This window comes from Danio aesculapii, chromosome 23 (genome assembly GCF_903798145.1).
Source record: "Danio aesculapii chromosome 23, fDanAes4.1, whole genome shotgun sequence".
In the NCBI taxonomy this organism is placed as follows: Eukaryota; Metazoa; Chordata; class Actinopteri; order Cypriniformes; family Danionidae; genus Danio; species Danio aesculapii.
The window spans coordinates 22,988,916-23,001,904 of NC_079457.1; the positions used below are offsets into that span (position 1 = coordinate 22,988,916).

The 12,989-nt window shown below is 37.7% G+C and overlaps 1 protein-coding gene across 5 annotated transcripts in view; it reads right to left on the reverse strand.

The window, feature by feature from the left end:
- si:dkey-151g10.3 (serine/threonine-protein kinase WNK3) overlaps nucleotides 1-12,989 on the reverse strand; it is a 70,511-nt gene continuing 57,522 nt past the window's right edge. For 3 of the 5 annotated variants that reach the window (XM_056448738.1, XM_056448739.1, XM_056448735.1), the window contains 8 exons: nucleotides 11,232-12,811; nucleotides 8,755-9,004; nucleotides 5,175-5,248; nucleotides 4,107-4,408; nucleotides 2,310-2,545; nucleotides 2,111-2,209; nucleotides 1,375-1,556; nucleotides 1-487 (listed from right to left, as the gene is read on the reverse strand). In XM_056448738.1, coding sequence (XP_056304713.1) covers nucleotides 107-487; nucleotides 1,375-1,556; nucleotides 2,111-2,209; nucleotides 2,310-2,545; nucleotides 4,107-4,408; nucleotides 5,175-5,248; nucleotides 8,755-9,004; nucleotides 11,232-12,811 — 3,104 coding nt within the window. In that variant the 3' untranslated portion in view covers nucleotides 1-106. The remainder of the gene's footprint in view (nucleotides 488-1,374; nucleotides 1,557-2,110; nucleotides 2,210-2,309; nucleotides 2,546-4,106; nucleotides 4,409-5,174; nucleotides 5,249-8,754; nucleotides 9,005-11,231; nucleotides 12,812-12,989) is intronic. The other 2 variants (XM_056448737.1, XM_056448736.1) reach the window with 2 other exon arrangements.

Sequence of the window (12,989 nt, forward strand, 5' to 3'; positions counted from 1 at the left end):
TACACACACTACAGTATTTATACACCCCCATACCCACACACACACACCAACAGGCAACCGCTTGCTACTGGAGTCCATACTGTACAAGATGTACATCAGTATCTGCTCACTGCTGTCCTAAAGGAAGGGTGGACGTGGAGGGTTTGGGGTGAAGTTTGGCACTGGAGGTGGAGCAGGAGGAGGAGGAGCACGAGGAGGAGGAGCATGAGCAGAATACAGTGTCTGGATTGGTTGGGGGCAGTGTTTGTCCCGTTGCAGGCACTGGGAGCTGGGCCTGCTGCAGGGGTGAAGGGCTGTACTGCAGAGGCTGACGGTGCAGGCTGGGTTGTGGATGCACGTTCTGCTGGGGTAGAGAAACGATGGGGAATTGCGTCGGAGGCGGCTGTGTTTGTCCACTGATATAGGGGGTGGATGTCATGGTGGTCATGCTGACTGATGCAGGTGTACTCAAAGGGGCCCCGGAAAACCAACCCGACGAAGCTGTTGTCTGCAAGAAAAAAAACATTATTATTAGTGTAATATTTGTTTTTCAGTTTTATTATTACAAATATTTATTACAGAGGAATTCAAAACTCTCTCTTTTAGAAAAAAAATCAATAAACAAGTCATTTCGTTTAGAAACAAATGTAAACTAGGTAGCCCGAAATATAATTAAATATTTAAAAACTTTATAGACATATATTTTAGTTCCCTTCACTAAACAATCACTTTACAATAAAAAAGTATTTAGTATAGAACAAAGAAAAAATATATAAGCAATAAAACAAACTGTTATGGCATGGATTATACAAGGATTTATTATAAACACCAAGTATAAACAAATGTACAGTATATAAAGGAATATATAGTAATGTTCTCATCCAATTTACTTGAAGTTAATTGCATTGTACAAGTCCCAGTATATTTCATTTAAGGGAAAAAACAATTCTGGCACTATTTTAATAAATACATGACACTGGGCATGTGGCACTCAGCAGAAAAATGCCAACAGCAGAAAAATGGTTCAAGCTATTTACATAGTGTATGCACATCTACTAAACTGTGGCACATTTTTATATGTGGAGTCTGTGAGTCTAAGAAATAGTAATGTCATTAAATTAGATAAAAACGTATTCAGTTTATAGGAATCATTTTCCACCAGTTGCCTTATGATGCAGCCATCATTACTGGTGTTTTTCATGGTAAAAATGATGTTATTTCAACCAAACAATCTGCAATTTGATGTTTGGGTAAAACTTAGACAATTTTCACTCTTAAAAATTTCAAAAAGTGACAGAGGATAGAGATCTATACACTAATGTGACAGCAAAATACTTGAACTCCTACAGCCTAATCTGCATAATTGTGTTTGAGAGTTTGCATCTGGTGCTTCACCTCTGCAGTCTGGCTCCATCCACCCAACTCCTGCACTTGTTGGATCTGTTTAATCTGATTCAGCGAAGGCTTGGGCTGAACTGGACAAACAGTTTCTTTTGACCACTCATCAACAAGTTTATGCAGCTCATCTGTGAATGTGCTCTTTCTGTTGGCAGAACCCTGGGCTGAAGGACTGTGGTCTGTAAACAAGAAATTGAAATGGTTAAAAAAATAAATAAAAAGACAATCAATTGTGATTAGCTACAATAATTAAGAAAAAAACTAATGGAGAATCTTTAAAATGGTTTTGATCAAAAATTGCAATATTGCAAAATATTACAATACATGATATTACGATTTAATAGTTATTTCCATGTTGATTAATAAATATAATTTTTTCCTGTAATGGCAACGTTTTCAACAGGTTGTCTTCAATCGGCTGATTTGGTGCTCAATTTTTTATATTCACTATTTTACAAGTTAAAAACAGTGCTGCTTAAATATTTGTGGAAATTTTGATCCCCCACCCCCATATTTATTAATGAATAGGAAGCTCAAAAGAACAATATTTATTTGCAAACAATAATTGCTTACAGTATTGCAAAGATTGTTATGGTCCATTTTGATTTATTTAATCCATCCTTGCTGAACAGATAAAAAATAAAGAAATAAAATCCTACCGATTCCACATTTTCAACTGTAGCATAAAATATTTGGAGCTCTAAAAATGTAATCTGTCCTCCAGCTTAAGTACCTCTATTAGACGTCAGGGATTGTGATTTCTCTGGCTTGCAGTATGAATGTAGCCTGTTTTGCTCCCCACCAGAATAACTGCTAGACTGCTGAAGACTCCCTGAGTGTTTGCATTTTCAAAAGCAAGAGCAAAGTGCATTATAAATCACAAAAAAGGGCACTCTATCTGATTGGCATCTAATTCTTAAAGATGGCAGTACCTTGGTGTGCAACTCCGTTGTTATCCATGTGAGAGTGTGGTCGAGGCCGGAGCTTGGCTTTGGCGGGTCGGGGTCTGCGTGGGGAGATGGCGAGGGGTGCGGAGGGCAGAGGAGAGGTGCGGGACAGGCTCATGGACATTGGCTGTCTGTGGTCTTTGAGAGAGCGGAGCTGCTTGTACAAATCCTGCAGCTCTCTGTTCTGCTGTGCCTGCAGGGACACCACCTCTTTGATGTGTCTGCAGAGAGAGAGAACAACCAGTATGAAGCAATTGTGGACAGGAAAAATAAAACAGCAATGCACAACCTGCATGTTAAGTCTGACGTCATACGTGTCTAAATGCTCAGATGACAAAAGGGAATAAATACATTGTACTAATATGTGCCCACAGTGTGCTGTAATACTATCAAACATTTTGTTTGTTATGTTTATATCTATTCCTAATCTAAGATGGCCAAACAAAGATTCATCTTTTTATAAATGGTAAAAATATTGGCATCTTGGTCTATCTGTGTAGCTTATAACAATATTTTGTAAAAGACCGGCTTTAAAGGGCTCTATTATGAATTTTCGAAAAATAACCTTTCATGCAGTGTATAACAGAGCTCTAATTGAATGAAAACATCCAGATGAGTTTTGTGGGTCCACCACGGTAAATTTCAAAATAGCTGAACTGCCGCTGAGTCGATTAATACTAAATGTTTTTGTTACGATGATGAATAAATAGAGCCATAAACTGGTGGACAAACTGCAGGGCTTTATCAATATGCTCCTGCTATTGGGCTCAAACATACAGTATAGTGTACACTCACTACACTGGGTGCTTGTTTCAACACTTATGAGCCATGATGGGCATTCCCATTTCTGATATGCACAGCACTCAGTAGACCAATCACTGCAGATTAGCATCACACAAAGGATTGGTTTGGAAAAATGAATGGCCGAACAAATCATATAGGATTCTTTAGAACAATAAGATAAATTACAGTGCCCAGCATAATTGAGTACACCCCAATTTGAAAATGAGTGTTTTTATCCATTCCTCAGTAAATATAGGCAATGTATTTTGGTGCATGTAAACAGATTTATTAAACAGAGATATTTATTATTATTTTAGTCACCAAACATATTTAGAAATTGAAATATAATCCAATTAAATCCAAGCAAAATATTGTAAAAAACAAAAACAAATTAATAATAATAATAATTTTTTTATTTATTTTTGGTTCTCTTGATTTTTCCTTTTTCTAATTCGTATTTAATATTTTTTTATAACATTTACATTTGAGCGTACTACATTTTGGACCGTTATCGTAAGTTATGTTGTTAGATAAGCTCCAGATTTGGCTTCAGTGCTGACTAATCTAATGTTTAAAGCACAAATATAATATTGTAGAGCTTCCTATTAAAAATATGAATTTAAAAGATGGATTTGTGAGGGGTGTACTCATATGCGGAGCACTGTATATATAAATTACATGATAATTACATGCATATTATAAGACAAAATGCGCTTTTAACTTTGCATGCATATCAGCCTGTTGTTTGGGCACCACAAACCAAAATATGAACCTTTTATAATCCATAATATGGCCATTTTAATGTGTGATATTACTGATCAGAAGTTATAAGCTGATATTCAGAGAGTTTTATCAATTCATTTAAGTAGAGGCTTAAACCTAGAAAGTTTTCCATACTTAAGTCTCAAAAAAACATTCTGGTTATTCTGTTATCTTCATTTGTGAGTCACTTTGGATTAAAGTAAATGTAAAGTAACAGGTGCATTGAACTTGTCTCACTTCTCTCGGAGCTTGTGCAGTTCTTTCCTCAAGTCTTCATCCTCCACCTCGCTCTCATCATCACTGCTGCCCAGGGGTGAGTGCGCGTGACTCTTGGATGGGTGGCTGGGTGCTGTCGTTCTCCTCTCGTCTTTCATTTTCCTCCTCTCTCGCTCCAGGTCAGGTGACACAGGGGAGCTGTCGGTCAAATGCTCCTCTCGATGTTCAGCTTGAGAGACTGAGAAACGGCCAACTCTCATCATTTGGCTTGGTGGAGCTTCCTGCGTTGGAAGGGTCTCTGCAGACTGGGATACTGGAATCACCTGGGAAAAGAGAGCAGGAAGTTATTGTCATTTCATCCAGTTTAAATTATTTGTGTTAACTTTGATCACAGTGATGTATATTTAACAAAACTCATGGTATTACCTTTTAATCATATGAGAATGGCTGTTTATGAGGTATGCATATAGACAACATCATAAGGAGCCATTCACACAGAACAAGTTTTCCATTCAAATGTGCTGGTTTTGCATTGTTTTTATACAATATGTAAACAAGTGCCAACTGGATGTGCGTGAACATTATGCTTGGGTCTCATGACTGCCGTTTATAAAACACCACGTCAAGTTTAACAGTTCAAAAAACTTCAACTTTACACGCAGCACCATTCATCAATGTCAGTTCCAGGGCAGTGGGCCAATCATAAAGACTCATGCATGTGATACAATTATGTTTATGTATGGATTTTGGTTCGATGATTAAGTTTAGTGATGAAAATTTATAAAGACAGATATGACCATATTACATTATTTCCCAAAATTCCCATTAGCAAAATAATATGAATAAATTTTACACTCAAAGTGTATCTTTTCTTTTGTATTTTATTGTTACAACATAACTTAAAGTCTACTTGTGTCATTTGATGGGGAGAAATAAAAAAAATTTAAAAAAAATAGTAGAATTAATCAATCATGTTCCCAGAAGCACCAGAACTAATCTCTAAACCTGCTTTCAGAGTTAGAAGTTTTGTGTCAATTGTTTGACCAGCAATTGGCAAGGCTGAGCTACTGCAAAATGACATAGAATTACCTGGAAACGGCCTCTCCGTGAGCAGGGTTGGTCATCTGTAGATGCCTCCTTCATCCCCTGGCTAGAGTTGCCATCTTATCATAAGAAATAAAAAAATAGACGCAAAGACGAGGGAACACAACAACAATAGTAAAATGAAATGGGAACATAGAGACATATTTGGTATATATAAAAAGAAAAACACAAATAAGCACACAAACAAGATAACCACAAAAGACACCACAAACAAACAAGGAAATTGCATTAATAACTACAGCACACAAGATATCTTTGACTAACAAGCATTCATGCATGCTTACATGGTGAGATTATAGAGTCAACAAGGCAAAATACACTGTCACTGGCAGTCGGTGGACATGAATATGAATATGATGATCATCTTAAACGCCATGCAGCGCGTGATGGGGAATGGGTGTGGGGAAGGGTGGCAGGGAGCAGCTTGAATAAACATGGACAAATACTGCAGTACAACTTCTAAAACATTGCAGAGTAATAAACACAAGTAACGTGCCCCCATCCATCCACACTCACACAATTGCATTCATCTGTCATACTGTAATAACACTGAGCCGCAGTGATACCAGCCAGCATGTGTGAATTATCTACATATACTGTGTCTAGAGGATACATACTGTACAGAAACACTGTATCATTCCAGTCTAGTTCTAGTTCATTGTGGTCCTAAGGTGCTTTTCATGATGCAATCATATACATACACACATATATGAGTGTCGCACATCTGCCAATTAAACTGCTGAAAACTACAGCTCTATTCTATTGGACTAATACTGTAATGTGTTTAGGCTATGTTGGGAATGGCATACTACCATATTACTCATGCTAATGTAGTGTTTATGGGGAATATACACGACTTGCAACCACACAATGTGCAGTAAGCAACCAGAGAACACTAATAGGAATAATGCATCGTATACTACTCATGATACCATGTAAGGGATGCTCACATCAACCGGAAGGATGCATTTTTAACCTATTAATAGTATCAGTTAAACAGTTAAAAATATATATATTTTTTTATTTGTATTTTTTAAGTTTTGCTGCATAAATGTGCAACACATATTTGTTAACCCGCTGGGCAGTAACATGTGCAACTATGGACGTATTTGTAAAAGAAGCAAAAGTAACAGGAGCGAAAAGAAGAATATTGGTGGTCACAGTTTGGCACAGAGGAGTTGATGCCAAACTAGCGCTGATGGTGATAGCCCGTCTCCTAAACCTATTTGCACAAGTGGAGAAAGAAGCGGCAAACTGTCTGAAATGTCCACTACTTAAACAAGTGGAATGTCAGGGTTTTCTCTCCAGAGCGCGCTCCGCTTAGTGTACAACCAACAAACCAACATGTTTTCAATTTGGAAATCAACAGTTATTATTAACTCTTATAAACAATCTACTTTTATACTTTTTACTATTTATTTTATTCTTTATATTTAGTTTATTCTTTTTTTATGCTATTGGAAACACAGAAGGTGCTTGAAGATGTTCTGTTAATGTTTTGTAGGCTATGCTGTTGTTCGCATGTTAAAATATTTTATGTGTCAGACACAAAATAAACATGTCAATACATTTTTTTTATTAAATAATAATTTAACATTAATCTAACCGGTCAATGGTTAATATTTGGTAAACAAGTAGCGGTTATTGACTGGGAAAATGGAGCATCCCAATATCAAGTTGTATACTATGCAAGATATCAATACAGTGCACAGAGTTCAAAGGTTCAGCTTCATGCAACAAAACTAAATAAAATCTGCTCATTTAAAAAGCCAAAATTACACTACAGCTACAGCATTGTCACGCTTGTAAATTTCTGAACTGTGTGTGTACAGAAAAGGATTGAGCATTAAAAGGCAAACTAGCAATCAAATTATGTTGCAGCATGAATGTGGCCTTTAGTTTATTTAGATGCCACTGAATGTGCGCTTTCATTTTAAAGTCTAAGGTCAGTAAGTTGTTTTCCTCCTCACAGAAGGCTTACATGCTCACCAGGACTGCGATTATTTGAGTAAAAACAGTAATAGATTGAAATATTATTATAATTTAAAATAGCTTTTCTAACAATGCATTGAAAGTCTTTATAGACACTTTCAATCATTTTAATGCATCCTTGAAGTAATAAAGCATTAATCTCCTTAAACTCTCACTGACTCCAAACTTGTGGCTGTGCAACATGTAACTTGACTGTGGCAAGTTTGAAATGCTAATCAGTGCATACTGTGTACCCTTTTTTTTTTAAACTAAACTATTTCCACACACTTTTAAACAAAACTGTATAGACAGCAGTATGCTAGTATTCCATTCCAAACACAGACATGCAAAAAAGGAAAACAAAACCTTCCAAAAGTCTACCCAGGTGGGAAAGAACAGGATATGATCTAAAGCTGTTGGAGAAATTAACTCAGATTCATATACAGTATGTGACCATGGACCTCAAATACAGTCATGAATGTTACATTTTTATTATGTTAAAGATTTTAGATATTGTTAGTATAGGGCAAAATTTGGCAGAGTTACAAGTGTTTGAAAATCTGGAATGTGAGAATTCAAAATTTTAATCCTGAGAAAAATCACATTTAAAGTTATCTTAGGTTCTTAGTAATGTACATTAATCATCAGAAATTGAGTTTTGATACATTTACATAAAAATCTTCATGGAAAATAATATTTATTATTATTCTAATAAGAAAAATCTACAATTTCGTGCAATGTATTTCTGTCAACTGCCAAAAATATACCATGAGATTTAGTGATTTTGTGGTCCAGGGTCACATATCAGACTCAAAAATTTTGATTCATATGCTCATATGAACATAAAAAAAATGTTTGATTCGCTGGATATTAGATTGACTTGCTAAAGCTTCAGTAAATTCATTTATAAACAAAGTCATGTAGGTCAGATTAATTTCTAAAAAGAAATGTTTGCAGCTGTTATTTTGGCATTATATTGGATAGGAATTTGATTAAATTGGGCATGATTGAACAACATAATGCGGCATTTAGATTTTACTAAAAAAATGAACAGGTGCAAACTTCAGAGTCCAGCCCAAGTAGTTTCTAACTAGTGTACTATTTTAGCCATTTCAGGAGCTGTAAGTGAGTGAGGCGGGTGCAGGAAGGTGAGGGGTGCAGGCACCGCAATAACAGCACTGCATACGGTGAGACTGGAGACTCAGATCCAGGGTCATCCCTCTTAGATTCTCGCTCTTTTCTACCCTCGTCTGTTCTTACCCCTGGGTAACCCATGCAGACAAAAATGAAAAGAAATCTACAACATAAATGTTAATGTAAAGCAGGAGCAATTCCACAACAAAAAAACTAAAACAAGAAAAATGTAATCGCTAGGTGATGTAATGACTTCATTACAGACTAAGCACACAGCAACAACCATCACTATTAGGATTAATAACTAATTATTAATTCTAACAGTATGTTTTAGCAATTAAGAAATCCCTATCTAGCAAGGTAAGGGGTCAGCTTAATTACTTTTAATCTAAACATTTATTTTCTGTGCCCACCCACACCCCTCACTCGCTCTCTCTTGCGCGCTTCCTGCGAACACTACCTTGCTGGACTCTGGGCTTCTTGAACAAGCTGGCGGAGTGGCGCAGTTTGCATGCCCAGCTTTTGAATTTGCGAGTCCAGGATTTCTTGCTAACAGGATTTCTGATACTAGGACATGTCAGGTTTAGGCCAAAATATCCACCTCCTTCATTGTGCTGCTGCTGTCCAGGCCACAGTGGGATGGGCGGCTGAGAAGAGGAAGGCAACAGAACATCTCCAGGGGTGAAGCTGTCAGAGAGAGAAGGGGGAGCCTGGACATAGCACATGAACAAGGGGAGGGAAACAAACGTAAGCAGAGCAGTAAAAATGCTGAAACATGCAAATTACAAAATAATAAAAAATAAAAATTGAACTTGAACTTGTGTTACCAATTACCAGAAATGTGTACATAATAGTGATGTGATGGAATAAGTAAAAATAATAATAGTATATTGTATATTTTCATTTTGCATTAACTGAAAACTTTATTTTCAAGACAAAAAAAAAACATATTGATGATTTATTTAGATTTTTCATATTTTAAAACATTTTTAAAAGCCCATTTTTTAAATTCCTTTCTGATGTTTGTGGTCTATGCATAATTTAATTAATTTGCTTTTGACATTTTTTAAATAATACAAAAAAGACAATTATTAAAAAGGCTTTATGTTAAGTTAAATGAAAAAAACAATTCTTTCATCATATGAAGGTAGTTTCTTCTTTTTGTGAAATAGTAAAGGACGATAAAAGATTAACCTGATTATGGCCCTGTTTACACCTAAAATGAAGATGTCAATCTGATCACATGAGTACAAACAGTAAAGTGCAAATGGGTTCTGAAATATCTTAAAGGTGCTGTATGTAAGTTTTAGACTCTTCTAAAGCATAAAAATACCATAATATGTTTGCAGATATTTAAGATTCCAATGTTTGCAGATATTTAACATGCCAAGTGAACAGTTTTCTTTATCTAAAAAACAATGCTGAAGTCAGATATTCTACTTTGAAAATGTGTTTTCCATGCCAGAACGCTGTCTTGTTTTTTTTTTTTTTTAACCTGCCCACAGCCAGTTTAGCCATTTATAATTCAATTATAATTCGGACTGCCTTGTTGGAAAACCACATATTTCATTCATTCAGTCAGGAAGACTCTCAAAGCATGCATCCGTGACCGAAATGCGACCTCAGGTGGACAGTAGCAGACACCGATATAAGAATCAGATTCAGAGTTACACATGAAATGATTAATTAGCAAATAATATAAATATTATAAACGTAAACATTAAGTGAACAGGTTACATTGTAACTGTATGTCTTAACATGGTTCGAGACAAGATTTGCAGTGATACGCTATTTGGCTGTTTACATGAGAGGAAACACCACAGAAATTTAAATACAGCCATTCAGAAGCACAGAATATGCACTCACTCACGAAATGGTAAGGATTTAATTGAATTAATACATATTAATACATATTAAACCTCTTTAACATTATTAAATGTACATGCTGAATCACTGTTGAGTAACAGTTTATTTTATTTTTAAGGCTATCCGCTGCTGCTTTCAGTAGTATGGCAATAAAATGTAATGTAAAATGGCATTCAAACTCACATTATTAGCATTTAACACTAAATAAAGCACATAAGGTGTACCTAAGGTGATCAGTTTATTCTATTGTTCACCTTTGAGAAGAAGCCGTTTCTAATATATATCAATTCGAGGTGTTGGTTAGAACAAAAACACCTTTTAATATAAAAAATATTCATTCTATCATGTGCCATTGCTTTTATATAGTACATGGTTTAAATCAGCCTTTAGGCTTGATCTGGTAACCTGCGCTTGCTTTTGTTTTGACTTAGGAATACAATACCTAGTTCAACCACTGGGTGTCAAATTTACATACTGCACCTTTAAGTTTGTAATTTTTCAACCAACTGCAGACGTATCTAAAAAAGGCAATTTACTGGGTTTCTTAGTCAATGTATATGCTTATGAAATTGAAAGATTTCAAACAATCACTAAAGACCACCTCCTCACTGCAAACTGACCTGATTCTTTAATATTGCAAGACTTGTTGATGAAGCCCGCTGGCCAGACAGAATTTGAAATCTTAAGTTTGGTTTGAAGGTAAAAAAAAGTTCAATTCTCATTTAATCAATTCTCTTACAATTTCTACATTACACAGACCCAAAGTTTTCTGCATAGTTTTGAGTTTATCAGACAAGCAACAAAAGCTGCTGCTCTCCCTATTGCTTTCACTTTCTGATCAACCTTCATATGTAATTAGGAGGAGCTCATTTCATAATTGGTGAACAAGCTCACATATACTGTACAAACAGCCTCAACTCAAATAAATAAAAGAGGTAGAAAGTTGATGAATGCTTGGAGAAAACATGAATGTGTCTCCCTTGTCTACTTGTAATCCAAATAACCAAAATACATCTTAAAACCAGTTGTAAACAGGGCCTATGTAAGACACACACACACACCCTTACTTACGCTTACTGATGAGTGAATAGTAACTTTTGAGGATCCAGGCTCCTGTGGATGGGAAAGAAGAGAGCATGGAGGGGATGTAGTGGAGGCAGGCTGGTGTTGTACCGCAGGTGGGATAGTCGTATCCTCCTCGCCTGCTCTCTCACGCTCTCCATCCGGGGAGGTGGAGGAAGAGCGAGGGGTGGTGGACGATGTTGTGGAAGAGGTGGAGTGAGGGGAGGTGTCTGAGGAGGTGGCAGGAGGTAGGGAGAATGCGTAGGGGACTTCTGAAGACTCATCAACTGCGGTGGAGGCTGTGGCAGATCCTGAAGTGGAGCAGGCTGGAGCAGTTCCACCTGTGGAGGCACTACCCAGAGCTGCTCCACTGCCGCTGTGCTCCTGATAGAGCAGAGTCCTCAATTTCTCATCCAAAGTCTTGATTCGGTTGTCCACAAACTCAATTTTGGGAGGGCCTTCACTGTCCGACTCTGCTACTGAAGAGGGCTGTGCTGGAGAAGGAGTGAATGTGTGGGAGAGGGGAGGAAGAGCTGTTTCAGAGAGCGGGAGGGGTGGGAGAGAGGTGTCGGAAGAGGGATGCGGAAGTGCAGAGTGGCTGACGGTGTCCTCACCCGTGGACAGCTCAGACTCTGACTGCTGGAAAGACACTTGCTTCTGTACTGTGGTTTTTGCCATTGGCATCATATCATGTGCTACCTGTTTATATAATGTCGGGGTTTGCTCAGTTGGAGCCTGCTGGGGGATCACAGGCTGAAATGGAGCTTGAACCTGCTGAGGATCCTGGGTCTGGAAGTCATGCTGTGGATGCATGGTCAGTATCATTGGAGCTGATTTGGTTTCTTGAGATACAAACTGTTCTGCCGTGTGCTGCTGGATCTGCTCTGCACTAGCTGTTTGCTGTAAGAATGTGGTCTGTTGCATTGGCTGCTGTTGCGATTCTACTGGTACTTGTTGGAGGGGGACCTGCTGAACTTGGGCAGCTGAAAGACCATGCAAAGGGACCATCTCTTTTGGCACTGCCTGTGGTAGCGATTTTGACTCTGGTTTAGGTAGCTGTTGAGTGTCCTGCAGAAGTGGCTGAGGTGTAATCTGCGGTTGCTGAGCCTGTTCAGTTATGACCATTGTTGACTGAAGTGTCTGGGTTTGTCGAGGTATATCCAGTATCTGTGAGGGTGCCCTTTGGGTTTGAGCAATTAAGTGCTGAGATGGGTCAGCATGGGTCACCAGTGATGTTGGAGGGGTCACATAAGCGGATAAGGTAGAGAGAGACTGTTCACCCTCACCTTTAACTGCCGATTCTCCTTGGTCTACATTAGAGCCTGTAAGGGTCATGGCTGCAGGGAAAGCAGTGGCAGAAGTGCTGGGGGCCATGACAGGGACTGGACCTGCAGTCAGCATAGTACAGGAGACTTGCTCTACTGCTGGCAAGGCAGCAGGTGTTAAATCCTTTTGGGCAGCCAAGGCTGAGGCTGACATGGATGCAGGGGCTGATACAGTAGAGACTGGAGGAGAAGATGCAGATAGTGAAGAACTTGGGGAAGATGCTATTCCAGCAAAAGACTCGGAGCGCTGCGGGCTCTCATGATCTGATAATACATTAGACAGAATTTAAAGTATTCTTTAGTTGTCATGTTAGTTAACATTAGTGTTATTAATCATTATATCTTTAATGCAATTTACAATTATTGTCAAAAACATTCTAGAGTTGAAGTATAAGTTCGGTCATTTCTACTGAAAATTTCACTGCAGCCCAAAAGTTAAGGG